At 47.3% G+C, this 25,060-nt stretch overlaps 1 protein-coding gene and 1 long non-coding RNA gene across 25 annotated transcripts; one reads left to right on the forward strand and one right to left on the reverse strand.

Annotated features, from left to right (window-relative positions):
- Positions 1 to 1,434: 1,434 nt before the first annotated feature.
- LOC123180993 (uncharacterized) lies at positions 1,435 to 9,782 on the reverse strand. 24 transcript variants are annotated; one of them, XR_006491433.1, is made up of 7 exons: positions 9,428 to 9,782; positions 8,547 to 8,644; positions 8,216 to 8,289; positions 8,093 to 8,124; positions 7,309 to 7,800; positions 2,277 to 2,457; positions 1,435 to 2,173 (listed from the first exon to the last, which is right to left on the reverse strand). It is a non-coding gene; the product is annotated as an uncharacterized lncRNA (long non-coding RNA). The 24 variants fall into 24 exon arrangements; XR_006491429.1 differs by having other exon boundaries at positions 8,216 to 8,293; positions 8,522 to 8,644; XR_006491422.1 differs by having other exon boundaries at positions 7,309 to 8,124.
- A 6,631-nt stretch (positions 9,783 to 16,413) lies between these two features.
- Positions 16,414 to 19,456, forward strand: LOC123158431 (MDIS1-interacting receptor like kinase 2). Its single transcript, XM_044576427.1, has 2 exons — positions 16,414 to 19,004; positions 19,080 to 19,456. The coding sequence occupies exons 1-2, from the start codon at positions 16,601 to 16,603 to the stop codon at positions 19,454 to 19,456; spliced, it is 2,781 nt and encodes a 926-aa protein (XP_044432362.1). The 5' UTR covers positions 16,414 to 16,600.
- Positions 19,457 to 25,060: the final 5,604 nt, after the last annotated feature.

Here is a 25,060-nt window from a genome sequence, read left to right on the forward strand (position 1 = left end):
GATATGATTATTTTGTTATCTCACAACTCATGATTGTTGATTTCCAAACTCTGTTTGACGTAACCGTTAGGTTCTTGTGCATTGTGATGTAGTAAATGTTGTTGTGATCTTCAAAACGAGAACGCAGATTAGTCTAATCTCCATTCTGTCTTCTTCTACAACTGAAAGATTCAGAGGTGTCACACTTGGAGCAGAGGAAGAAATTTCTTTTTTTCTTACCTTCTCTACAAAGATGTGCATATATTAATTCTGTTTAGTCATTTCCACCATGTTTCTATGGTTTTCTATTCTGTTGTCTTTTCATATATATCCCTTTGAAGCTATGGGCGTTAATATATTAATTGTAACAAGGTTGGAGACTGATGCGGATGCGCGCAAGGGCAACGTTGGATGACACCTAGAAGAGCAAGCACATTGCAGCGAAGGAAGTACCGAGCTTCGGCAGCACTACACCATCGTTCTCTGCCTCATCGAGCACATCAATTTCATGAGATGGTGAGAGCATTTCGACAGATTGTGTACTTTTCAATTTTAGACCTTTGTGCTCTAGATGCCATTGCTGGATGTCGACTTGGCGGTGAGATTTCTCAAATGCTCCAATGCTCCAAGTTGAGTCTTAACTTCAAAATAAAAAACGTAGCATCTGCAAGTTCTTGACCATCCTTGATTTGATTAACCATCATGCAGCTGTTATATTTTTTGCAGCTGTAATCTTTAATCTGGAGATATTTTCATAATAGTGGTAAAAAATGTTTCTAAAGAAGAACATGAAAGTTGTTTCTAAAAAAATGGTGGTAACTCTTTCTCTAAATAAAAAATTGTGTAACTCGTTTTCTGAATAATCTGAAAGATTGTAAAAAAAAGGTTAATAAAAAACTGTAACAACTATGTTTATGAAGTTTTTTGTGTACTTCATTTTTTATGATTAGGCTACGTTTATGATTAGACCGGACAGTCGTCATTTTTTTATAGACTTTACAAAAAATTGTAGGCATGTACCACAAGAAAGTACGCAAGATCTGAAAATTTGACATTGGTAGGGTGCTTAATAAATGTATTGGAAATGTGGTGCTTCATAAATATTGAAACAATGGACCTATGAGTACAGGGCTGAGCACGGATTGAAAAGTTTAACCTGGCTAGCTACCAAAAAAGGCATCCTCGAGGATTTGTTTGGTTGATTTGGTTTAATCCTTATTCCAGAACCATCAATAATTACGCAGACAGTACTTTCTATTGTCTCAGGTTAACTCTTGATTGGGACCTGACTGAACAATGAAAGTCCAAGTATCTTGACAAAATTTCAGTAGTAACCAAATTTCAAATAAGCACCTTTTATGCCAAGAAATTAACCATCAAGCATAATTTGCAATATATTATCAATCTGACAAAAGAATCACTACAAATTCTATTAAATCCTTTTTTAAATAGGGGTTTTCATCAGGTTTAGAAATCAGACTGTAAACAACAATTTTTAGTGCATGTTCAAGGTGTGTTACAGGCCCACATCTATATCAGAATCTCAAATTACACATTTTCAAAGTATACTGTGTGACACATATATTGTACTACATAGTTCTTGTTTATTTCTTGTCACCTATTTGTTATATCTAACAATAGGATATTCTAGATCAACTCCCCGCATAGACCCGCTTCGAGGGAGGAGGATGCAGAGGCCGGCAACAAGGAGCGGGTGTGGGTGCTCATCCTCGCCGCTGACCACAAGTGCTGCGACAAACTTTGGGCAGAATTCGATGCCTCCACGGGTATGAGCAAATCAAATACTGCTTACTTCTTTCTGTCTGTTGTCTGCTGAAGTAGCTAATAGACCGCTTTAGAATGTTGTGAGCTTGGTTATTTTACATTGTTTGCTAATATCAAGCAAAGAATGAATGCTGGAGTGTGTTACTGTGCTTCATTACAATACCTACAAAACTTTAGAAAGGGTGTTTCTGTCCACCCACATAAAGCAAAAGATAAATCTATGATTGCGCGGCAGGCCTGATAATCCACACCAAACCAATCAAAAAAGAGATCAATCTGTGACTTGTTGAGTAATTAACAAACCCGGTGTTGTTGTCCACTACCAGCCGGCTGGAGGCCCCAACTCGTTTGGCTCCGTCTACGCGGTGCCAGGAGATTAGCAGATGGATGCATCCGCCGGCAGTACCAACTGCACATCAAAGAACAACGGATTAGTACGTTGACAGGGATAGAAAAATATGAAACTCGGACACACAGAATTTGCAGTTATCAACAAACACTAATTTGAATACCTTCTAAATCTCACATAGTGCAGGGCTGCTCTGAATATCATTGTGTTCCATAAATAATGTTCCTTTCTTAGTCTACTACCGGGTGCACAATCCATCGACCACCATGATCCTCTGTCACATTAAAGCTGTCCTACATCATCAGATTAGAGTCTTTGCTCTTGTTGATAAATTGTGTAACACTCTGAAACACAACGATATTTTTTTACTCGTCAGATTCAGATTAGAGTCTGTTTTTTTACTTTGAAACACAAAAAGAACATTGTCCCATTGTCAATGGAGTAAAGAAAGAATAGATTATCTTCATGCCCCCGTATTTATGAAAAATATTTATTCAACAAAAACATGTCTACCTGCCCACTTCATTGCAAACCAACTCACGTGTGCAGCAACATTATTTATTAATTAATGTAAAATATGTCTGCCACTCAACTAAGTTTAGAACCAAATGGACAACTATGAAGAAGCATAAATATTTTGTAATCATTTTTGGCTTCCCTTACATGTTGTAGGCAGCATACGATACTTATCTGAAATACCTAAAGGCACAAGAAAAGCTAGTGAAGAATGAAGAAACTTTAATCTAACCTCGCTCAATGTGGTGTATTTCCTTGAGCACCCATGCGAGTGTCTTAGCTCTTCTTCGTACGCATGGGGCACGAGCATGTTCTCCAAGGAGGACAGTAGCTCTCACCCACGACCTCCTCGATGTCGTTGGCGAAGTAGTAGAGGGTGACAGCATGGAATTGCTTGGTCGCTTTTGTGGGTGACCTCAAGGCGCTGCTAGTGGGAGGTCACAGACAAGCGCGTGCTGTCGGTGAAGGTGGATCTAGAGAACAAGAATTCAACCTAAAACCAGACGAAGGTGGGAGGTGGGACAAAAAAAACCCGGAACGGAGACAACCAAATGCTTCATTACCGAAAAGGCTCGTGCCCCGCTTTATACATAAAGCAACGATCACCATACATACCAACACATACAACTCACCCCACAACACACACACAAGGCAAGATACAAGGGTGTATATGAACTGGTAGATCACCCCCATCCACTCCAAGCAACTACATGTAGGCAGGGATAGCACCACTTGTAGTCTCCGCAGACCTCAACCGTGAGCGAGTCACCGTGAAGAGAGAGAGAGCTGTGCACGACAAGCCGAACACTCCAAGGCGGTGCCTTCAAGAAGGGCACGACACAGGAGTATCACCACCGCCCGATCCCAAGATCAAGGTTTCCTTCAAAGCAATCGGAGCATGTATAGGAGCCGCGACGACGCCTTCAAGAAGGAGGCACCGCCCATAGGCGACGTCGCCGTCGGCTTGGCAGAGCCAAAGCAGGTTTTCACCCCGGGAAGTCCTCACAGCCCCCGAGGCGAGGCACAACAAACCAGGCCCGCCGGACCTACCCCTCCGGTTGTCGCACCCTGACCACCACACCCCCCGCACGGTCACAGTAGCTAGCTCACACCCGAGCCGCGAGCTCCGCCCATGAGCCCACGCCTCCCACCTCCAGGGCCGCCGCCCCAACACCCATGGTCCCGACACCATCCCCTACCGAAGCTTGCAGCCATGACAGGCAAAGAGACGGGCGGGAAGGCACCTCCTTCCCTGCCCTTGGACGGTCCTGTTGGAAATATGCCCTAGAGGCAATAATAAATTGATTATTATTATATTTCCTTGTTCATGATAATCGTTTATTATCCATGCTAGAATTGTATTGATAGGAAACTCAGATACATGTGTGGATATATAGATAGCCCCATGTCCCTAGTAAGCCTCTAGTTGACTAGCTCGTTGATCAATAGATGGTTATGGTTTCCTGACCATGGACATTGGATGTCGTTGATAACGGGATCACATCATTAGGAGAATGATGTGATGGACAAGACCCAATCCTAAGCCTAGCACAAGATCGTGTAGTTCGTTTGCTAAGAGCTTTTCTAATGTCAAGTATCATTTCCTTAGACCATGAGATTGTGCAACTCCCGGATACCGTAGGAATGCTTTGGGTGTACCAAACGTCACAACGTAACTGGGTGGCTTTAAAGGTGCATTACAGGTATCTCCGAAAGTGTCTGTTGGGTTGGCACGAATCGAGACTGGGATTTGTCACTCCGTGTAAACGGAGAGGTATCTCTGGGCCCACTCGGTAGGACATCATCATAATGTGCACAATGTGACCAAGGAGTTGATCACGGGATGATGTGTTACGGAACGAGTAAAGAGACTTGCCGGTAACAAGATTGAACAAGGTATCGGGATACCGACGATCGAATCTCGGGCAAGTAACATACCGATTGACAAAGGGAATTGTATACGGGATTGATTGAATCCCCGACATCGTGGTTCATCCGATGAGATCATCGTGGAACATGTGGGAGCCAACATGGGTATCCAGATCCCGCTGTTGGTTATTGACCGGAGAACGTCTCGGTCATGTCTGCATGGTTCCCGAACCCGTAGGGTCTACACACTTAAGGTTCGATGACGCTAGGGTTATAGGGAATAGATATACGTGGTTACCGAATGTTGTTCGGAGTCCCGGATGAGATCCCGGACGTCACGAGGAGTTCCGGAATGGTCCGGAGGTAAAGATTTGTATATGTGAAGTCCTGTTTTGGTCACCGGAAAAGTTTCGGGTGCTATCGGTAACGTACCGGGACCACCGGGAGGGTCCCGGGGGTCCACCAGGTGGGGCCACCGGCCCCAGAGGGCTGTGTGGGCCAAGTGTGGGAAGGGACCAGCCCCTAGGTGGGCTGGTGCGCCTCCCACAAAGGGCCCAGGGCGCAGGAAGGGGGAAGGGGGAAACCCTAGGCTCAGATGGGCCTAAGGCCCACCTAGTGGTGCGCCCCCCCTCTCTCCCCCCTTGGCCGCCCCCCTAGATGGATCTAGGTCTGGCCGCACCCCTTGGGGGAGAAACCCTAGAGGGGGGTGCAGCACCTCCCCCTCCCCTATATATAGTGGGGGTTTTGGGGCTGCCATACACATGAGAACATCTCCCTCATAGCGCAGCCCTACCCCTCTCCCTCCTCGTCTCTTGCGGTGCTTGGCGAAGCTCTGCTGGAGTGCCACGCTCCTCCACCACCACCACGCCGTCGTGCTGCTGTTGGACGGAGTCTTCCCCAACCTCTCCCTCTCTCCTTGCTGGATCAAGGCGTGGGAGACGTCATCGGGCTGCACGTGTGTTGAACGCGGAGGCGCTGTGGTTCGGCGCTTAGATCGGAATCAACCGCGATCTGAATCGCTACGAGTACGACTCCTTCATCCCCGTTCTTGCAACGCTTCCGCATCGCGATCTACAATGGTATGTAGATGCACTCCCCTTTCCCTCGTTGCTAGATTACTCCATAGATTGATCTTGGTGATGCGTAGAAAATTTTGAATTTCTGCTACGTGCTCCAACAGGTCCCCAGGTCCGAGGCCCACCCCCGGGACGGCCGCACTCGGCCGCCACCGCCCCGTCCTGCCAGGCCGTGCAAGGACGAGCTCCCCGGTGCGCCACCTGACAGGAGGCAAGGATGGTTCCGTGGCCCTCCCGGCGTCGGATCCATCCCTCAACTGTGGCCATCGCTGGGAAAGGTCCAGCCCTATGTCGCGACATGTGCAAGCTCAGCAGGGGCTGGATTGGAGCCGCACTCAGACCTGCGCCGTGGCTGGACAAGATGAATCTCACCAGCGGCCGCTATCCACCACCAGTGACCACACAGCCGGACGACGAGGTGCAGCGGCGACCCAAGCCGCCGCCCGCCGAGCTCCCGCGCGTGCCGAGCCACCCAGGCCACAGCTGAGCCAGCGCAACCCGCGGGCGCAGCCGCTACTAGATCTGGGCGCGCACAAACACAGCCGCCGGCAACATCGCAGCCACCCCCCGCCGTAGAGCCACCCGTACGAGCACCTGGCCAGGCGTCGCCGCCCCACACTCAGATGCCACGTCGTCGTCCCCCCTACTCGCACGGCACCTTCGCCGGCCACGCCATCCTGCGCCACATGCGGCCACACGGTGAAGGGAAGACCCCCCCCCCCCCACACACACACACCGCCGGAGCCGACCGGGCTTCGCCAGCCTTGCTCGCAGGCGGCGGCAGGGGAGGGGAGAAGGGGATGAGGAGGGGGTCCCGGCGGCGGCGGCACAAGGGTTTCTCCCGTGACGCGCGTCGCGGGAGGAGGACGGAGGGGACATACTTCTCCCGGCTTTTATTTTCCAACTGCTCCATTAGGAGTAGAGATATGTCTAGATATATGATTGTAATATTCTACCATTACTTTATTTTCTTCCTTTACCTCACACTGTAAAGCCGAGACAAACAATGTGACCTCACCTAATCTCTGATCCCCACGGCAATTGGGTATCTCTCTATCCTCCTCTCACCACAAAGCAAAACTCAAGAGACAATGAAAAAGGGAGGGAACAAAAAATTCTCACTCATTGAAGTATCTTACCTAATTAGAGAAACTAAAAAAGGCCAAAAGGAAGTGTCCATTAAAAGGCTAGCAAGTACCATTATATCTAGCTCTCTTTCTGCAGGGCTTGCTGCAGAAGAGATGGGCTCCTAACAAACCTTCCCTCAAACAACAAAAAACAGATGACATGAGTAAACCTGTGGACTCTGTTTCAACAAAGCAGATACGTAGACGATGGTAATCTACTGTGAGGAGTGAGCTTTTCCACCGCTTGGCTTACAAATATTATAGAACTTTTTATTCTTTCAAGCACCAGTTCTAGTAGAATGCACGTGTACATACAGAACAATTTCTAACAGTTATTCACCCACATGTTTACCAGAATGTAAAAAAAGATAAAAGAAACTCTTAGAGCTAAAATGATCTCATGTAATCTAGGCAGTAGGTTTGCTCGGACTCACTATTTAGTTATTTTCCTTGCAAACTAATTTTTAGTACTTCCATTTTTATGGGTGACTGGAGTATCAGTGATACTCTTAAAAGGTGCGTACTTCAGTCTAGCATATGAAACATCATCTGCCCCCTAAACATTTAAAAGCAAGTAAAATTTAATTTTGTTGTATGGCCTAATTACCTGAGATCCTCCACAATTATTCAGTGCATAACCAAGCCCATATATCTGGTTTGATAAATCTTCTATAGTTTCTTATCCCTGTTAACTGTGCCTGCCTTGCAACTCTGAATCTTCAACTACAACAACAATCAAAGCTTTGTCCTCAGATTGCTTTCAGTAACTACTGCAGAAATATCAGATGATGAGGCATGTGCATAACCACTAACTACACAATAATAAGCACACCAAAGAAATCCACCTAGGAGTATGGCTGGATGAACATCTAATTTCACTGGAGCTGGTGCTCAGAACTTGATGAACGGAGACACCACAATGTAGGTCGCAACTTGAAAGAATTGTCTTATGAACACCTAATTTCACTTGAGCTTACCTTGAATGCATCTTTGTATGTCCTGTCATCTTACTCCAGACAGTTAAAGCAAAAATTCCACAACTTTCACCCTGTCAATGAGAGGGCGGACTTCGAGAACCTTGTAGTTACACACAGATGAACTTTTTCGTAGTCCCACGAAACGATAAGTAAAGAGAAGATAAGTGTCCAACATAACTTTTATAAAGAAATGTTTATGATAGAAAACTGAAAGGAACTCTTAGATGTAGACTCCCAAGTCGTGCGACACACACACACACACACACAACTTGTTGTGTTCCATTATTGCACCATCAACAATGTCCTTTATACTCTCACTAAGATTTTTGAACGCCTAGTCAGCCACCAAGGTGAGCAACCTAAACCATATGGTGTAACCTGGGTCTTTTTTAACCTTTAGGCATTGATACATACCTCAGCAATTGTGTATTGGAAGAGATTGACCTCTTTACCATGTGAAAGAAAGCAAGTGAGCGATCAAGTTTAGGAAACAGAAGAACAAATTGTGCTATAACAAAATACCAAAAGTTGCTTCACCTTTCGGCATGGTGCCCGCTGAACTCAGAGTTCCTAATAAGCCCCATGATGTCCATTCCATGAGACCATGACGCCTATCTTTAGTACAATTCGGTTAGTTTCACAAAGTCAAATATCAAGAGGTACAGAAAACATGAACCACAGGAGAAGTGGTGCTACATGCCTCACAGCAGCACACATCTGTGAACAGAAATCTTTAGAAAGTTGAATGGAAAATGCATTGATACTGCAACACATATATGGAACAAATTAAGGCGGAACTATTGTCCAGTGGCTGAAGTCGCCCCAGGCATGGGGCTTGAGTACCTTGGGGAAGTAGGGGCATACACACCTTGGGTTGCCAATGAGCATCCTACTACTGCCAGTGGAGCCCAGATAGAAAATAGAAACTTAGGCTGTTGCAGCCTGACAGAGCGTAGAGAAAAGAAGCTGAGCAACATGAAAAATAACATTTCAGAATGACTTCATGAACTCTCAAAAATAGAATAATATGGCAGAGAGCAAATTGAACAACAACAAAAAAATTAAAACTGTACAATTAGTAAGGCAAACCATCCTAACTTTAAAAAAAATAGCGGGACTATCATTCTAAACAATAGTACATTTACTTAGCGCAGCTATGATATTCTCACACTGGATCTACAATGTCTATTCCAATTTCCATGCCGACAAATATAGAGTGGTTCTGTCAGTTAAAAAGATAAAATACCAAAATTTGGTATAAAGGAGCAAGAAGATAAGATGCCTGTGCGTTCCAGCATCCACACAAAACACGGAAGCATGGCCTTGCATAACTCAACAAACGCATGCTTCCTTACTTGAATACCTTGTAGTGATGACGATTGGTTACTTTTCTTTTTATATAGGTGGTATCTTTCCGATCACATAATTGACATCCTCTTTCAGAATTTGGAGTACAGAGAAAGAAGACTACAGTGGTACTACTCCTAGCAGGACATACATTAGTACATGAAAAGAAGAACGGTTTAAGAACATAGCAGAAACTGAACGAGGCAATGCATCATGAACTGAACGAGGTCCGCACAGCCCTGCACAAGGATACCCTTTCCCTCCCTCCCTCCCTCTCAATTTTAGCAAGGGATCCCATGGCCTCAATCCTCATCTCCGTCTCTCTATCCTGGTCTGATTCTCTCCGCCTCAGATCTGATTCTCTCCGTCTTGATCCAAACAGAGAAAAGAGGGAAGATGAACCTGAGGGAGGAAGGCGATCGCATGGTGGCGAACGCAGGCGGAACCCGACGGCGGGAGCACGGTGGTGGATGCCTAGGGTTTAGCGGAGGTGGCGGCGGCGTCTCCCCTCAGAGGTCGGCGGCGGCGGCGTCTCCTCTGGGAGGTCGGCGACGTTGATCCCTTAAGTCCGCGGCGGCGATCCCGGACGTCCGCGGGCGACGTCTCCTCTGGGTCGGCGGCGGCAAGATCGTACGTCGGAGTTGGCGATAGAGGGGAGGCGGCGCTGTGATCTCTGAGATCGCACGAGGGCGGCGCTGTGTCCTCAAGGGGATTGATAGGCTTTGATTTTTTTTGCAGCGTCTTTTTTTGGGCTGCATGCGTGGGGTGGGGGGAGGGGAGACGAAAAAAACCCGGACGAAAGTGGTGGAACGAAAATAAACCTGGAACGGAGACTACCAACTAAGACATTAGGAATAGAGATAAGACTACCAAATCAGACTATACGTAACATTGGTAAGAACCATTATATAGGTGTAGCTTTACCCGTGAATATATATGATCGTACAGTTAAACTCTCCTGCTCTAGTGAAAACGCAATTGTTAAGAGCATCTCCATCCAGCCCCAGGACGCCCCCTCCCAGAGGCTTTTTTTTGCGTCGGCAGTGAAAACTTGCCCCAGTCGCGCCCCTAACATCTCGTTTTCCCCCGGATTCGGCCAAAATTACATCCAGCGATCTCAACCCAAATCCACGGAGCCGGGGGCGCCGGTGCTATTATTTACACACAACAGGCTCACTGTCATCTTGCAGACAACACACTTTAACTTTCTTGCTGGTCATCTTCAGAGCTATCGCATGGATCCGTACGTGGTCCTTACTCACTCCTATGGACTCCAGGGAGCCTTTGATTACTGGGTGCAACCAGTGGGAGATGGTAGCACGGGCTATTTTCAACCGGTTCGGATGGCGGTCGCATGACAGGATAGGAGTCTAGGAAGATTATCCTTTACATTGCCTTACCGGTTGCGATTTTGAGCATGTACTTTTATTTTTTTAATTCGCTATGCTTGCGAGCTGTAATACTTTTACGAAAACACTAACGCCCACACGTGTGGGCGTTTGCATCTCGCCCACACGCGTGGATCCGCGTCCGTTTGTGGATGCACGAATCTTGGCATGATTGTGGTGCCACGTAGGACTAGGCTGGTGTGTGGGCATTCATCCGGTCGCCCACACGTCCGTTTCACCACACGGAGGGGCCGGTGTGTGGGCGTTTAGAAGTTCGCCCACACGCCAGTTTTCGCTCACGAACAAGGGCTGGTGTGTGGGCATTTGCCATCTCGCCCACGCTCCTCTCCCACACCCAAGCTGTCAGTTGTCATGCGTTTTGCAGTGTACATGGCAACTGGCCTAGTGTAGCAGATGACAACTCTCTTTTTTTTTACCCGAACATGTCAGTTGCCGTGTGTTTTGCAGGGTACACGACAACTGCCCTAGTGTGCTTGTAAGCAGATGGCAACTCTCTCTTTTACCCAAACATGTTGTTTTGCCATGTCTCTTTGTAGCTCTACACGGCAACTGCCTAGTGTTAGTAGGTGGCAACTCCTACGCTCTGTTTGGATGTATGGATTGGGAGGTAATATTGGCATCTGGCATTTGTAACTCCCGAATGCCAGCGTTTGGATGTCCTGGGTATTCGGTCGTGGCATCGTAGCCTGATATTGGACACAGCTCGCCAAGACTAGCGAGTGCCCGCGCGAATACCTTGCCTCCCCGCTCTGTTTTCGGCTGAAATTTGCCAAGTCTGGCTCGCTTACCTCTTCAACCCTCCCCCGTCCCCCCCCCCCCCCCCGCGCGCCCGAAAACAGAGAACAAACAGAGAACACAGCCGCCGTCCTCCTCCTTTCCCATCTCCGGCAGGTCTCCTCCATGTCCCGCTCCGCCTCCTCCTTCTCCCCTACTCAACCCTAATCCCATGACCTTCCCTCCCTCCCATTCAGATCTGATGGCCGCTCCCCCTCTTCCCCATCACAGTTCGTCCCTCTTCCCCAATATGTTTGCATACTAAGATACTAATCTTTCTTAAATTAACTCTGCTGCAGGTTATTTGTCTTGGATTGGCACATCCCTGTAGACCAACTGATGGTATGTTCAGAGATAATTTATGCTATCAGTAAGGAAAAAATAAGTTTTGTTTGGCCATGGATTCATGTGGTGAAGAGAACTAGAATCAGCATTTGAGTATATAGTGAATGCTTGTTGTGCCTGTCTTAAATGACTGAATGCTTGCTGAAATTTTGATAGCTTGTTGTAGCATAAATTAGTACAACAATTTCTGATAGCTTGTCTTATATGCCTGATTGGTATCTTGCTTGCTTATGTCATATGGCTGATTGATGACTTGTCCTTAATAGCTAGCCATAGCATAAATTTTGAAATGCTTGTTGTACCATGTCTTTGTATATTTACTTGTGTGATTGAATGAGGCATGAATGTCTAATTCGTGAAATGTAATGTAGCTGCACCATGTCTGACATGGACTTGGTTGCTTACATAAACGAGGAGAACAAAAGAAGAAAGAGGAGACGGATAGTTTTGACCAATGGCGATCATGCCCAGAATGGATGGAAGTCCCATGTCTACAGTGTTGTTATAGGTAATGTGCATGAGAAGTGCTCTGTGACCATCACAAAGGAAAACATCAGTTCAAGGTGCAAAACCTTTGAAAATCACTACGAGGCCATTAGCAAGATGCTTTCTCAAAGTGGATTTGGGTGGGATTGGATCAATAACAAACTGTCAATTGATAGTGAAGATGTGTGGCTTAAATATGTCGCGGTAAGAAATTTATCCTTTCCACATTTTGATTGTATTGTACATATGTAAGATCTACCTTTGTTTGACAATTCTCTCTCTTTGTGTGTCTGTGTGTGTGCAGGCTAACAAGAAAGTAGGATTTTATAAGAACAGGGTCATTAAGAATTGGGATGCTATCACCACCATATACTCAAAAGATCATGCAAATGGTGAAGTTGATGTCACTGGTGCTGAAACTATTGTAGAACCAACTACGGAACCCAATGAAGCCTCTCCTGAAGTGCCACAAAAAAACAGCGAACCGGTGATGCCATCCTGTGCCTTCTTGGGGATATGAAAGGCTCATTTCATGTTGCTTTGAAGTCACTCGAGCCTTTACCTCTGCCCCAAGTTACACCTCCTGCTGAAATCATTGCGACACTTGAGATGATCCCTGATCTAGCTTGTGGTGACATATTGCGATCTTATGGTAAATTGATCCTTAGCGAACGCTTGTACCAAGCGCTTCTTGAGCTTCCCATGAACTTCAGGAAGGAATGCCTGTTGATGTTGAATTAGTAGAATGGCTCTTGATGGATAATATGTATATATGTTGCTACTTTTAGTTCTCCTAGTTTGTGAGAGACTTCTAAACTTGTCCTAAAGTTGCATTGTTATGCACAAGACTTGTTATGTGTTCTGGATGGTGTGAGACATATAATATGTAATGTTGTTGGCAAGGTTATCATTATATGTTGCTGTTGATATTTTTTGGACAAATTGATGTTCTCAAGTTCATCATGATATGTGGTTGTTACATATAGTTTTCAGCCTAATTTTTCATGTTTTTGAATAGTTGATAGTGTTATCAAGTTCATCATAATATGCTATTGTATACTACTGTAATGTACAGTTTTCAGCCTATTTTCATGTTTTTGAGGAGTTGATCTTGTCCAGTGCATGATAATATGCTCATGTTGCCCATGTACACTTTTCAGCCATTTTTTCATGTATTTTGGACAATTGATGTTCTCTGTGCCAATTTTTAAATTATTTGCATGTAATTTTATTGTATTATAATACATAATCTCTCAAATATATGGCATGATGATCAGATTTAATTTCCAAACTTGTACAAGAAATTATTATATTGTTCATGCATTTCACAATGCCCAATTCTACACTATGCGCATCCAAACAAGATTTGGCATTGCTCCGTCCCTTGAATTCCAAGTGCCCAATACAAGAACATCCAAACACAAAGTGTGGCATTGCAGCTCAATACCAATGCCTTGGGATATTAGGCATTGGAGCCAATGCAATATCCAGGTCTTGAATGTCTACATCCAAACAGAGCTAAGGTTTTCAAATTATGGCAACTGTAGTAAACCAGATCATAAATGACAACTGCTTAGTGTTAGTAGGTGGCAACTTCTAAAGTTTTCAAATCATGCCAACTATAGTAAACCAGACCATACATGGCAACAGCTGCAATTGTCCAAAATGGCATTTAGCACTTGACCTGAGATGGCAACTGCAGTTGAGCAACCATGGCAACTGCAGTAAAACGGACATTGAAGAGGGTCCGGACCATGGCAATTGCGGGGACGTGTGGTGACTGTCACGCGGGGCGTGCGGGACCGTGAGGTAGGTGGTTGAGAGAGGGCGTGTGGGCGTTATGCATTTTGCCCACACGTAGGCATGTGAGAGGGACCGCAAGGAAAAAAGAGGCGTGTGAGCGCTAATTGTTTTGCCCACACATAGGCATGTGAGTTGGTCTTCTTAGACACCACACAAAACGTGTGGGCAGACTCCCTTAACGCCCACACGTGTGGCAGTTATCGTCGTCATTTTTTATGACTTTGTGCTATTTCGAGACTTTTTAATAAGATGGCTACATGCATCATTATGATGCAGAGGCCGGGGGTATACGCCTCCATTTCCAAAAAAGAGGCTCTCAGTCAGTCTCCCACTCCCTCTCTCCTGTCTCTCTCATCTCCTTTTCCTCCCAGGCCCACGTGATGCCTCCAGCTCGCCTGCGCCTGCTCGTTGGCTCCTTCGTCTCTTTTCTTTTTTCTTTTTTTAAGAGATCTCTCTTTTCGTTTAACTGTTGGGTGGGGGGCACGGTTGGGAAACCCCCCCCCCCCCCCCAAAAATGCTACATCTATGAAAAGTTTCTAACGTAACCTACGTAATTACCTTTCCCACTAAGTAAACTATCCCCCCTCCCTCTATTTCAAGGGTGGGCCCGTGACCCAATTACTAACCAATATAAGACTGCCAAATTAGACTATACGTAAGATTGATAAGAACCATTACATAGGTGTAGCTTTACCTGTGAACATATATGATCAAACAGTTAAACTCTCCTGCGCCAGCGAAAACCCAATTGTTAAGACTAGCATTTCTGAGATTATTTTTTGGTGGAATTTTCCGGCTATCCTATCATGGACAAAATCCCGTAGTTTCTGTCTCTGCAGCTCAACCTTGATTGACCACGTTTTGTCGTTGAAACGGCCTTGGTAATGAAGATCACGACCATATTCGGCAAAACGCAAAAAAGAATAAGCGTAGTGCACTCCAGCCAGCAGGATCGAAAGAAAAATGATAAAACTCGTTGACAAACAGGCTGACCTAATGCAAATGTTTTCTGTGTATATACTTGATCACTTTGCGCCAACTGCCAGGAGAAGGACAGAACACAACTCTCAGTGCTAGTTAAGGAAGCACACGTCGGAGGCAGAATACTGAAACATGGGTTCACACACACCTAATGCGAACAGTAAAATAACAAAAACTGTAAAAGAAGTCAAACAGTTCTATTTTTCTTTAACAAATATGGTCGAGTGCTCTACTCACTTGTGAAGTTTCGAGAAGAAATGACATCCATGATATTTTGTGCAAAAATGGTACATTATCGGAAAAGGCTTTCGCCCCACTTTATATATAAAGCACAAATCAACCACAGCCCAAGTACAAACACACCCCACGACAACACACGCACACACCCAAGGCGGAATACATAGGCGCTGAGCGCAGCAACACCACCCCTAACACTACAAGAGCAATCGGGGACCTCCACCGTGAACACGCCACCGCAAAAAGATGAAGTCGCATATGACGAACCGTGAGCTCCAAGGCGGCGCCTCCAAAAAGGTTACGACGCTAGCGCGCCGCGCGCCGCCACCGCCTGACCCGGGGTCAGAGTTTCCCCTGGAGCGACACGATGACCGGTGAGAGCCGCGACGACGCCTTCGAGAAGGTAACGCGCTACGCCGCCGCCGGTCCGTCCGAGGATAGAACAGGTTTTCACCCCAACAAACACTCACCGTCACCGAACGCCACACCCCTGCCACCATGCGGCCCACACGGCCATGGTCACCGGGTAGCACCAAGCCACGGGCTATGCCCATGACACCACCGCACCCGAGACCCGTTGCTACCCCAACCAAAAAGACGAGTGGAAAGGTCGCTCCTTTACACACCCCTGGACGGCCCCCGGCGCTGAGACCCAAAGGGCCGGCCCAAAAATAGTCTCCATCACCCGTCCTGCTGCACCGGGTGCAAGACAAGCTCGGTCCTGCTGCCGGGCGCGAGACGAGCTCGGTCCTGCTGCCGGGCGCGCAGCCACGGGCGCGAGACGAGCAATGGACCGCAACTGGGAGCGGTCCAGCCCTATGACGAGGGTAGAGCCCGGATGACGAGGGGAGGAATCGAAGGTCGAAAAAGGCCTCTCCAACCACCAGCCCGGCCAGCTTCCAAATTCCAAGCTGTATCGACTCGTTCGTGCGTGGTAATGGTCGCCATGACGGCAGCTGCACTCTGGATGGATCAACACGTGTTGTGTGATTCCAGCAGGAGGTCCTGGTGCTGAATTCAAAGGATGCGCGCGCAATTTAGCTTGGCATCCGCGATCCAACTCATCCGAAGCTGCTTAGCGATGGAGCGCCGTGCCCAGCAAGGACAAGCGTCCGGGCGCGCCGCCGCATGGTGGGGCGCGCTCCTTCTCTTCCTGCTCATGTCGTCCTCACAGCTGCGCGGCGCGAGCTCCGCGCCGGGCGAAGCCGAGGCGCTCGTGGAATGGAAGAGCAGCCTGCCGCGTCTCGCCGCTCTCGCCTCGTGGGACCGGGAGGCCGCCGCCAACTCCACCTCCGCAGCGTGCTCGTGGCACGGCGTGTCGTGCGACGTCCTCGGCCGGGTCGTGAGCGTCGACGTGTCCGGCGCCGGCCTCGCGGGCACGCTCGACGCCCTGGACCTCTCATCGCTGCCCAGCCTCGGCAGCCTCAACCTCAGCTTCAACTCGCTGACGGGATCGTTCCCGTCGAACGTGTCCGCGCCACTCCTCGGCCTCAGGTCTGTAGATTTGTCCAACAACAGCTTCTCGGGTCCGATCCCGACGATGCTGCCGGTGTACATGCCCAACCTTGAGCACCTCAACCTTTCGTCAAACCAGTTCGTGGGGGAGATACCGGCGTCCCTCGCCAAGTTGACCAAACTTCAGAGCCTTATTCTCGGCTCCAACAGTCTTTCCGGCGGAATACCGCCGGTGCTCGGTTCCATCTCAGGGCTAAGAGCGCTCGAGCTGCACAGCAACCCGCTGGGCGGCGCCATCCCCGCCTCTCTCGGCAACCTCCGTTCGCTGGAGCGCATCAATGTCAGCCTCGCTCTGCTGGACTCAACCATTCCGAGGGAGCTCAGCGGCTGCACCAACCTTACCGTCGTCGGCCTCGCCGGGAACAAGCTCTCTGGGAAGCTGCCGGTGTCGTTGGCCAAGCTGACGAAAATACAGGAGTTCAACGTGTCAAAGAACATGCTCACCGGGACGATCTTGCCGGACTACTTCACGGCCTGGACACATCTCATGGTGTTTCAGGCGGACAGAAACCGTTTCAACGGCGAGATCCCCACAGAGATCGGGATGGCGTTGAGGCTGGAGTTCCTCTCCCTGGCAACCAACAACCTCTCCGGCCCGATCCCGTCGGTCATCGGAAGGCTGACAGACCTGAAGCTATTGGACCTCTCCGAGAATGAACTCTCCGGTACGATCCCACGGACCATGGGCAACCTCACCAGATTAGAGGTTCTTCGGCTGTATGACAACAAGCTCACCGGCCGGTTGCCGGCCGAGTTCGGGAACATGACGGCGCTCCAGAGGCTGTCCATAAGCACCAATATGCTTGAGGGCGAGATTCCGGCCGAGCTCGCCGGCTTGCCAAACATCCGCGGCCTGATCGCCTTCGAAAACCTCTTCTCCGGCGCCATACCGCCGGGTCTTGGCGGGAACGGCTTGTTGTCCATGGTCAGCATGTCAGACAACAGGTTCTCCGGTGGGCTGCCACCGGGGCTGTGCAAGAGCGCGCCGCGCCTCCGGTTTCTCGCGTTGGACAACAACCACCTCACCGGCGACGTGCCCGCCTGCTACAGCAACTTTGAGAAGCTTGAGCGCTTCCGCATGGCAGGCAACCGACTGGCCGGAAATTTGTCAGGGATCCTCGGGTCGCAGCTGCCGGACCTGTACTACATTGACCTGTCCTGGAACCTGTTTGAAGGCGAGCTCCCGGAGCACTGGCCTCAGTTCAGGAGCCTCTCATACCTGCACTTGGATGGCAACAAAATCGGCGGAACAATTCCTCCCGGTTACGGTGCCATGGCTGCATTGCGAGATCTGAGCCTGGCATCCAACCGTCTCACCGGCACGATCCCGCCCGAGCTCGGAAAATTAGCACTGCTCAAGCTGAATCTTGGTCACAACATGTTGTCTGGCCGAATCCCTGTGACACTAGGGAACATCGCCACGATGCTACTGCTGGACCTGTCCGAGAATGATCTTCACGGAGGCGTACCGGCGGAGCTGACAATGTTAAGCTCCATTTGGTACCTGAACCTGAGCGGCAACAGTCTCGCCGGCGAGGTTCCAGCTCTGCTCGGCAAGATGAGCACGCTGGAGACGTTGGACCTCAGTGGCAACCCGGGTCTATGCGGCGACGTAGCTGGCCTGAATTCCTGCCACTTGAATTCTGACAGCGGTGGTTCTCGGCGGCACAAGGCAAGGCTGAACCTTGTCATACTGCTGGCTGTTGCCGCTGCGCTGCTGGCCTCCGTCGCTGCCGTGGCATGCGTGGTGGTCCGCAGGAAGAGACGAACCGGCGAGGGCGAAGATACGCCAGAGACCGAGAGAACGGCGACGGCGAGAGGCAGCGCAATGGCTCTGCAGGCTTCAATATGGGGCAAGGATGTGGAGATCTCCTTCGGTGACATCCTGGCAGCGACGGAGCAGTTCGACGAGGCCTACTGCATAGGCAAAGGCAGCTTCGGGAGCGTGTACCAGGCCGACCTTCCAGGCGGCCACTGCCTCGCCGTGAAGAAGCTGGATGCGTCGGAGACAGACGACGCGTTTAGGGGCATCAGTGAGAAGAGCTTCGAGAACGAGGTGAGGGCCCTGACGCACGTCCGCCACCGGAACATCGTCAAGCTCCACGGGTTCTGCGCCTCCAGCGGGTGCATGTACCTGGTCTATGAGCGCGTCGAGAGGGGCAGCCTCACCAAGGTGCTCTACGGAGGCAGCTGCGAAAGGTTCGACTGGCCGGCAAGGGTACGCGCCATCCGGGGACTGGCGCACGCGCTGGCCTACCTGCACCACGACTGCTCGCCGCCGATGATCCACCGCGACGTGTCCATCAACAACGTCCTGCTTGACGCCGAGTATGAGACCCGGCTGTCGGACTTCGGCACGGCCAGATTCCTCGCGCCCGGGCGCTCCAACTGCACCAGCATGGCCGGCTCCTACGGCTACATGGCACCAGGTACGTACCATACACATATGACGCCATTGATCGCTGCCCGCAATCTCACAGTCGTCGTCGTGTTTCTTGCCGCAGAGCTCGCGTACTTGAGGGTGACGACCAAATGCGACGTGTACAGCTTCGGCGTCGTGGCCATGGAGATCCTGATGGGCAAGTTCCCGGGCGAGCTCATAAGCTCCTTGTACAGCTTGGACGAGGCGCGTGGTGTGGGCGAGTCGGCGCTCCTGCTGCTCAAGGACGTGGTGGACCAGAGGCTGGACCTTCCTGCCGGGAAATTGGCTGGGCAGCTGGTCTTCCTCTTTGTTGTGGCCTTGTCGTGCGTTCGAACGAACCCTGATGCCCGGCCGACCATGCGCACCGTCGCACAGGAGCTCTCTGCTCAACGGCGGTCTACCTTGGATAAGCCATTCGCTGCCATCAGCATCGGCGACCTTACAATTCTGCAGGTGTGATGATTTGGATAATGCTAGGATTTGTACCGAGACAGCTTTTTCCTTTTGCTTAATTGCATAAATGTCATTTTTTATTTTTGTCAATTTTGAGAAATGACACTGAAAACGGTAAAGCTACGCCTAGGTAATGGTTCTTACGCATCTTGCGTATATTCTGATCTGGCACTCTTATATTGGTTAGTAATTCTTTATCGAAAAAATATTGGTTAGTAATTCGAAAATGCTACACCTACGAAGAGGTGCTACGTACCCTAAGTAATTCTTCAAAACACCAATCAAACCACTCCCTATTCTAGGGTGGGCCTGTGCGGCCCACAAATGACAAATAAAAAGTTGTCAGATCAGCAATTATGTAAAGAACGTAATAATCCCTTCGTAGGTGTAGCAAAGCCCTTAGTAATTGGGGCACGGGCCCATCCTTGAAATCAGAGGGGATAGTTTAGTTAGTGCGGAAGGTAATTACGTAGGTTACGTTAGAAGCTTTACGTAGATGTAGCATTTTCGCACCAAAAAATTTCAGCTTTCAAATGAGCTTTGCTACACCTACTTAAGATTACGGGGCGAGGGAGAAGGTGGACACTGGCTGCAGCACATCCAGGCAAAATACTTCGTGGCTAGCCTCTCATGACATGCTCTCGTTTGAGTGGTTCCTAATTTTGAAAATCCATCCAGTAGATTAAGGAGGATATTCGTCTTGGGCTTTCCTTCTCCATAGGTAATGGGGAAGGTACCCAGTTTTGGTTGGATCCTTTGGTTGGTGGCGAGACTCTTAGAGTCGGTTTCCCTAGTCCGTTTGCTATCTGCGTTGACCCGAGGATCCTGGTTTCTGCGGCCTCCCAGAATGGGCAGTGGAACATCTTGTTCCGTCGCATGTTTGAGCTGGAGGAAATTGTAGAGTGGGCTAGATTGTGGGCAATCCTCCCGCCAGTGGTGCCCGATTCTCCGGACACCGTCTCTTGGAGCAGAGAGGGAGTAATAGACATGACACACGGTCCGCACATACTAATCGTGTGCTATCAAACATAAAAACCTTCCAGGCGGTAGATATTTTGGAGATTACGAGGCAGTAGATATTTTTGAGAGCGGGAGGTAAGCCTCGTGGAGCCCAATCTACTGTGCTGATGTGAGTGACTGCAGGGGCACGGGCGTGGCACACGGGTAGTCTGACCGAACCGTGTCTGTTGCGTCCCCAATCGCAGACGGTTTCTGCATCCAACTCGTGTGCTGTTTATAAATTTGGCAAAAAGAATAATGCGGGAAAGGGTCAGAACACGAACACACTTGCATGTTGACCAAATATATGTATGAAAAGGGTGGTTTGATGTTCAAATACCCAATGCACAATTTTGATGTGGCACCTGTCGCACAAAAGTAGAGTATTGCTAGTCAGCCACCCCCTACTAACCCCACTTCGTGTCGGCGGTAAGGGAATCCTAGCTACGATTGCATGCCCCCAAATAGCTAGGTCTGAAATCTCATCCTACCATGCTTTTCCTGTCAATGAAAACGACCGAGAATTCCCACTATCTTCCATGCTAGATAAATCATAAGCGGTTCCCAAACAGAAAGCAAAGTTTATTTCATTTCCACCATTCTTTCACAATCCATGGTTAGCTGTATCCACGAGTGCCTTCCATACCAACAGTTTTCAAGGAATTTATTATCATGGTAATTTTTTTTTCGGGACTGGGCATCCCTATTACCGGCCAGACTTTCGTGCAATGGCAAGTGAATAAACACTCATCTTGAGAATAATATACCTAGCATGGAAAATATTGGCCACCCTGTGCTGCCTCATGAGCGGTACGAGCACAAAAAGCGGAAATTCATTTTGAAAATTAGAGTTGGCACATACAAATATACTTGGAACGACATGGAAATACCTCACATAGGTAGGTATGGTGGACTCATTTGTCACAACTTTGGTTTAGGGAGTTGGATGCACAAGCAGTGTTTCCGCTTAGTACAAGTGAAGGCTAGCAAATAGATTGAGAAGCGACCAACCAAAAAACGAAAACGGTCATAAACGAGCATTGGACATAATTAACACTGAATAATGCAGCACAAGTAGGATATAATTTCATTGCATAACTATTGACTTTTCGCGCATGCATAGGGAATCACAAACCTTAACACCAATATTCTTACTAAAGCATAATTACTCACCAACATGACTCACATATCATTATCTCCATATCGCAAAACTATTGCAAGGAATCAAGTTTTATAATATCCAATGATCTTCATGAAAGTTTTGATTATATCCCTCTTGAATATCTATCACTTTGAGACCAAATTCATATCTTGTGCAAATTACCATTACTATTCTTAACTCTCAAAAAGATCTAAGTGAAGCACAAGAACATAATGTTTCTTCAAAAAAATTCAACTCTCAAAATAATATAAGTGAAGCATGAGAGCATATTTCTTTAAAATATAACCACCGTCGTGCTCAAAAAGATATAAGTGAAGTACTAGAGCAACTACCTAGCTCAAAAGATTTAAGTGAAGCACATAGAGTATTCTCGCAAATTGATACGTCACCAACGTATCTACTTTTCCTAACGCATTTCCTCTTGTTTTGAACTCTAATTTGCATGATTTGAATGAAACTAACCCCGGACTGACGCTGTTTTCAGCTGAACTACCATGGTGTTGTTTTTGGCAGAAATAAAAGTTCTCGGAATGGAACAAAACTTTGCGAGGAATTTTTATATCAATAAAGAGAATTTCTGGAGCCAAGACCCACCAGAGGGGGGCACCTGGGTGGGCACAACCCACCAGGGCGTGCCCCCCTCCCGGCGCGCCCCACCTGGTGGCCCCGCAGACCCTGAAACCGATGCTATAAAATCCTATTTTTCCAGAAAAAAATCAGGGAGAAAGAATTATCACGATCCACGAGACGGAGCCGCCGTCACCTCCTGTTCTTTGTCGGGAGGCCAGATCTGGAGTCCGTTTGGGGCTCCGGAGAGGGGGATATTCATTCTTCATCATCACCAACCCTTCTCCATCGCCAATTCCATGATGCTCCCCACCGGGAGTGAGTAATTCCTTCGTAGGCTCGCTGGCCGGTGAGGAGTTGGATGATATTCATCATGTAATCAAGTTAGTTTTGTTAGGGCTTGATCCCTAGTATCCACTATGTTCTAAGATTGATGTTGCTATGACTTTGCCATGCTTAATGCTTGTCACTTTGGGCCCGGGTGCCATGAACTCAGATCTGACCGTTTATGTTATCATAATTATATCCATGTCTAGATCCGATCTTGCAAGTTATAGTCACCTACTACGTGTTATGATCCGGCAACCCCGGAGTGACAATAGTCGGGACCACTCCCGGTGATGACCGTAGTTTAAGGAGTTCATGTGTTCACTATGTGTTAATGCTTTGTTCCGGTTCTCTATTAAAAGGAGGCCTTAATATCCCTTAGTTTCCAATATGGACCCCGCTGCCACGGGGGGGGGGGGGGGTAGGGAAAAAGATGACATGCAAGTTCTTTCCATAAGCACGTATGACTATTTACGGAATACATGCCTACATTATATTGACGAACTGGAGCTAGTGGCGTATCGCCCTAGGTTATAACTGTCTCATGATTAATATCATCCAACAAGTCACCGATCCAATGCCTACGAATTTATCTTATATTGTTTGTGCTAAGTTACTACCGCTATCGTTACTATCGCACTTGCTACAAAATTACTGCTATCACTGTTACCGTTACTATTGCTGTTGCCACTATTATCAAAACTATCATACTACTTTGCTACTGATCACTTTGCTATAGATGATTAATCTCTAGGTGTGGTGGAATTGACAACTCAGCTGCTAATACCTTCAAATATTCTTTGGCTCCCCTTGTGTCGAATCTATAAATTTGGGTTGAATACTCTACCCTCGAAAACTGTTGCGATCCCCTATACTTGTGGGTTATCAAGACCTTTTTCTGGCGCCGTTGCCGGGGAGCATAGCTATATTTGTTGAGTCACTTGGGATTATTATCAATTTATCACTATGAAGAATCTGAAGGATGCTAAGACTAAGATATTTCCCTCAAAGACGAGGGGAGGTAAGGAACTGCCATCCAATTCTGCTTTAGATTCACCTTCTGTTATAAGTAAACTTGCAACACCAGCACATGTTATCAATTCTAATATGTCGCAAGTTATTGATGATGCTACTTCTGCTATGGATAATGCTTATGATGATGCTAGTACCTTGCTTGATAATGATGATGTGCCACTTGGTGAATTTCTTGATGAACAAATTGCTAGAGTAATATAACATGATGTTGTTGAATCCGATGATGAGCTTGAAACTGAAACTCCTGAAACACCTGCTAGAACTAGCCTTCCTAGATATGAATTTCCTAAGGTACCTGAAGATTATGTTATGAATGAGGAGACAACTAGAGATATTGTTGCTTGTAAGGATAGAGATGATCTAGAGAAATTATTATGCAAGTATAAAGAAAAATTTCTGAATGCTAGAATGAAATATGATCCTAAGTTTTCTACTTCACCTATCTTTATTGATGATAAGGCTTATGAATTCTCTGTCGACCCAGAGTTAATTACTTTGGTTGAATCTGATCCTTTCCATGGTTATGAAACTGAAACTGTTGTGGCACATCTTACTAAGTTGAATGACATAGCCACCCTTTTTACTCATGATGAGAAGACTCGCTACTACTTTATTCTCAAATTATTTCCTTTCTCATTAAAGGGTGATGCTAAAGCTTGGTACAATACTCTTGCTCCTGGTTGTGTGCGTAGTCCCCAGGATATGATCTATTACTTCTCTGAAAAATATTTCCCTGCTCATAAGAAACAAGCTGCCTTACAGGAAATATTTAACTTTGTGCAAACTAAAGAAGAGAGTCTCCCACAAGCTTGGGGGAGGCTTTGCCAATTACTTAATGCTTTGTCTGATCATCCTCTTAAGAAAAATGAAATACTTGATATCTTCTATAATGGACTAACCGATGCTTCTAGGGACTCCCTAGATAGTTGTGTTGGTTGTGTTTTGAGGGAACGAACTGTTGGACAAGCTGAAGAATTACTGAATAACATCTTGAAAAATTATGATGTTTGGACTCTTCCTGAACCACATCCTAAACCCACTCCGAAGAAGAGGGGCATATTATATCTCAGTTCTGAAGATATGCAAGAGGCAAAAAAATCTATGAAGGAAAAAGGTATTAAAGCTGAGGATGTCAAAAATTTACCTCCTATAGAAGAAATACATGGGCTTAATACACCACCACTGCCTAAGGTGATAGGGGTAAATTCTCTAATGAAGTTCAATGATAATGACAATCCTCACAATATGCACCCTAGTCAATGCCTTTATGAGTTTGAAAACTACATTAGAAAACAAGATCACTTCAATGCAAATGTTATGAGACAATTGAAATACAATTCTGATATGATTGCTCGCTTGAGTGACTTGTTATTTAGAATCTCAAATTATGTTAGAGGTGTTGGAAAGCATGCTTCTATGGTTCAAACTCAATTAGAACAAGTTGCTAAATCTCAAAGAGAATTCTTGATGAAATGAATAATAATATACATGACTTTGTTGTTAGAGTTGCAACAAGAGGA

This window comes from Triticum aestivum, chromosome 1D (assembly GCF_018294505.1).
Source record: "Triticum aestivum cultivar Chinese Spring chromosome 1D, IWGSC CS RefSeq v2.1, whole genome shotgun sequence".
NCBI lineage: Eukaryota > Viridiplantae > Streptophyta > Magnoliopsida > Poales > Poaceae > Triticum > Triticum aestivum.

Coding starts and splice junctions, on each gene's coding strand:
- LOC123158431 (XM_044576427.1), top strand. CDS start 16,601: ATGCTGCCGGTGTACATGCCCAACCTTGAGCACCTCAACCTTTCGTCA. Junction 19,005..19,079: donor CTACGGCTACATGGCACCAG/GTACGTACCATA, acceptor TTCTTGCCGCAG/AGCTCGCGTACTTGAGGGTG.